Source organism: Triticum aestivum, unplaced genomic scaffold (assembly GCF_018294505.1).
Source record: "Triticum aestivum cultivar Chinese Spring unplaced genomic scaffold, IWGSC CS RefSeq v2.1 scaffold331902, whole genome shotgun sequence".
In the NCBI taxonomy this organism is placed as follows: domain Eukaryota; kingdom Viridiplantae; phylum Streptophyta; class Magnoliopsida; order Poales; family Poaceae; genus Triticum; species Triticum aestivum.
Genome location: NW_025225124.1, coordinates 67,344 through 71,156, shown reverse-complemented (window position 1 = coordinate 71,156; position 3,813 = coordinate 67,344). Strand labels below are relative to the sequence as shown.

General features: G+C 44.8%; 1 protein-coding gene across 1 annotated transcript; it reads left to right on the top strand.

Moving 5' to 3' along the window:
* Nucleotides 1–1,893: 1,893 nt before the first annotated feature.
* LOC123172087 (uncharacterized) lies at nt 1,894–2,680 on the top strand (the record flags this gene model as incomplete). Its single annotated transcript, XM_044589117.1, is given in 1 exon segment — nt 1,894–2,680. A coding segment is annotated over 1 exon segment (524 nt), but the record flags the coding sequence as incomplete, so codon positions are not given.
* Nucleotides 2,681–3,813: the final 1,133 nt, after the last annotated feature.

The following is a 3,813-nucleotide window of genomic DNA, read 5'->3' as shown; positions in this document are numbered from 1 at the left end:
ATTCAGGATTTCTGAAAGCGAAGAATGCTTAATAGTGAAAGATTGGAGCAAAATTGTTAACGATCGCAGAGAAGTACTAGGGGGCAGTAAGGAGAAGCGCAACCCAAGATTAGGAGACAGATTCATCTGCATGCTCCAGTATGATGAATCAGGAGAGCTATACATGTTCTATGCTATTCTACCTAAGAGGGAGCAGCACTAGTTCATGCTCTTAATTAGTGTCTCATGTCCATGTCCTGAACTTTGATGTTTGTGATGATTATGTTGAACTCGATGATATCTTTGCTTCTGTTACAAAGTGAATGTTTCCTCTTTAAGCTAACCAGTATTGGTGATGATTAGATAGCTAGCGATAATGACTAATGATTAAATAGTGGTCATTAGACGACTACGATGATTTTTAGCTAGCTAGAGTTTATTTATTTATTAATATGCGATGATGATGATGATGACGACTACAACTCATTATAACGTAAAACAATCCTAAATTAAATTGATAACACAAATTTAATTGAAAAATACAAAATAAAACAAAAACCCATAAACATTTAGTACCGGTTGGTGTTACCAACCAGTACTAAAGGGCTCCCGGCCCCCGGAGCTGGCTCGTGCCACGTGGTTTCCCTTTAGCACCGGTTCGTGCTGAACCGGTACTAAAGGGGGGGGGCTTTAGTGCCCGCACTTTAGTGCCGGTTATGGAACCGGCACTAAAGGGCCTTACGAACCGGTGCTATTGCCCGGTTCTGCACTAGTGATTCATAAGCAACATATGTTTTTCAACTTTTTTAAACACAAGGGTGCTACATATTTAACTCCATTTTTTTCAACAGAATGTTTTTTATGCTACATTCCCTGAAAATGTGGTTCAAGTCAACTACAGTACTCTGTTTTTTTCAGTACAAATTCAGCAAGTGTACATAGACACACACCCTGGATTATGGTGTTTTATCCAAGCTCAATGTTGAATGCTCAGAATTACCCAATTTTTTACAACTAAATTGTTACAACTAAATTTGCTGCAACTAAATTGTTAGGGTTTCAAACAGATCTTACCCAATTTGCTGCAGAAGTGGATGTCGTGGCATCTGGGAAGGCGGGTTATGGTAGATGCTCGCCGGGGGTGGGTGCTCCCTGTGTTGCACACGAGTCGCCGAAGTTGGATCCGTCCACCGGGATGAGACAGAGTCACCGGAGCTTCGATTGTAGGCGGAGGCGAACATGTCCCTAGCGATGTGCGCCATTGGATTGAAGCAGAGAATCGCCCTTTGAGTTGGGGGTAGATGGAGGGAGGGGGGAGGTGGTGGCCGGTTCGCTACCGGCGGTGCTGCGGCGGCAGAACGACGGCGGATAATGGGCAGACCTTGCCACGGTCGCCGCCGCCGCCGCGCGATTCGCGGGGATCAGGTGGGTGTCTGTCTGCGAGGGTATGCTGCGTTGAAACACACGCTGCGTTTCAACGGTCGGTCGCCTCAAAGCGCGTCGCACGTGGTTATCTGGTCGCGGGATCTGACGGCTGAGTGCTGGTTGATCCAACGACTGTCGAGGCGGTTTACTTTCTCAACAAATCAACCGGTTGATTTGTAGCACGTGCCATAGGCAAAACATACTCCCTTCATTCCGAATTACTTGTCTTGGATTTGTCTAGATACGGATGTATCTAGACTCATTTTAGTGCTAGATACCTCCGTATCTAGACAAATCTAAGACAAGTAATTCGGAACGGAGGGAGTAGATGATAGATCCATCCGTCCGAAAATAGTGGAGGAGATGAAAAAGAAACGATTTGGTGAAGAAGATGTAGAGGCCGGCAGAACTAATCGACGAGGAGTAATTGTGTGGACGATGGCAGATGGGTCTACATGGAAAGTTGGAAGCGGGGACGGTTCATGTTTTGAATGTATTTGTTGGATAAGGCTTTAGTAGAAGTTGATCTTTGGGTAAAGAAAGAAGGGGATGAATCAGATGACAAGCAACTACTTTCTGCATATGCTGAGATTGATGTACGGACTGAAGCTGATCTCATGCTTTATGAACGGATTTCTGGTGATAATTGCAATTTGGACTTGAAATATATAGTCCTTTCAGAAAGTGTTGAGGCTGTAATACAAGTATATGCAAAGGTCAGCCATCCTCACCATGTGTTGTTCACTGCTTTTAGCACCGGATATGATAACTATCCTCTTCGTGGGGTTGTGCTGTTTGATGACAAATTATTTGGTGAGGAAAAACTATTCAAGCATGTTGTCGCGGTGAAAGCAAATGAAGAACTGCATGTTTTTTTAGAAGTGAACGGTTCAGTGTTCAAGTGGACTTTTCAAGATGAACATGTTGGAGCTGTTGTTTCTCCTGATGACTCAATCTTGGACTATGGCCAGTTCTTCGTGAGGGTGTTGTTTGCTCCAAAGGATTGTGAGTGAAGCTCAGCTCCAACATTCTGACAGTGTCGCCATTGGCTGAAAGCCTGAAGCTCGTGAAAAAAAGTGCTGTTGCTTTTCCTGGTCTTGTAATTGCGTAACAGTTGAATTTATCTTTTTAAGCCCTCTTAGGCAGACATTAGAAGTATTATATTTTTATAGCCTTAAACTCGTGAAAACAAGAGAAACCGTTGACTTTTATGTGGCCCATCTTTGTAATATGACTGCTGGAAACCTGAACATGTTCAAGTCCATTTCCTCTGTTATTTTCTCAGTCCCACTATTTTCCTTATAATTTGTACGAATCCTTGTTCTTTGCATGGTGTGTTCTACTTAGATAAGGATATCCTTGTTTTGTTCAAATCAAGTGTTTGTTATACTCGGCTTATTGAGCAGGCGTATTTGCCGATCAAATTTAAGTAAAACCCATCATATGTTTTTTCTTGAGCTTGCACAAGTCTCTCTTGTTTTCGTGTGGTAATAAAGCAGAAGTTGAAACAGAACTGGAAATTCTCAACAATATAAACCTGGAGCAATTTGACAGATTCATACACAATCTTGAAACCCCAAAAAAGTAACACTAGCTCGGTGGCTGTAACGTTTTACTACAAAAGAAGCAAATTGTGAGACGCGGCACGCCATGGGAAAGGGGCACGAGCTAGCCTCTGTACCTTAAAAAAACTGCTAGGTGGAGTATTATCGCCATGTAAATCTTTCGAGAGGAACCCCATATTATCACAGATTCTTAAGACCACCCTCCCCAAACCCTTGCCTATTCGGCTCCCACCTCGAGCTCTCTGAGGCGATCAACGCGGCGCCAGTTTGAACTCGGCGGTGGCGAGCGAGGTGGCATCTGGCCGGTCATATGGTACGAGCACGAGTTCCCGCTGGCATATGGTATGTCTCGAATCTTTCCCTTAATCGTCGCATTTCTTTCCCCTTTTACGTTAGATTTTGAGTGCGGCGATGATCGTCGATTTTGGCATGTTTCAGACGATTGGGGAGACTTTTTCGGGAGACCTCTCCAACATGGTCTCAGGCACCTCGTCACCGTTTATCGGCTCATCTCTTTTGACGTTGGTAGCGGGCAGTGGGACACGGCATGATGACCGGAGGAGTGGGTTGCAGCAGCGGAGGATGGAGGGTGAGTGGCAACGACCCTTTGTTTGTGACAACCTCCAATGCCTTTGTCATCAGACGACATTGCCACCTGATGGTCGGTGACGCCATCAAAGGACGAAAGGGTGCAGAAGATTCTCCAATGATGGTGGTTGACATGGTGGTTTTCTCCCTAAACATTGTGTCGGGCATGACCTCAAACTTCCTCTGCTCTCGCTTCTTGAAGGCACTCAATGCCGATTCCGCCACCACAAGCAGATTTCTTCAGGGGAAGAGGTCG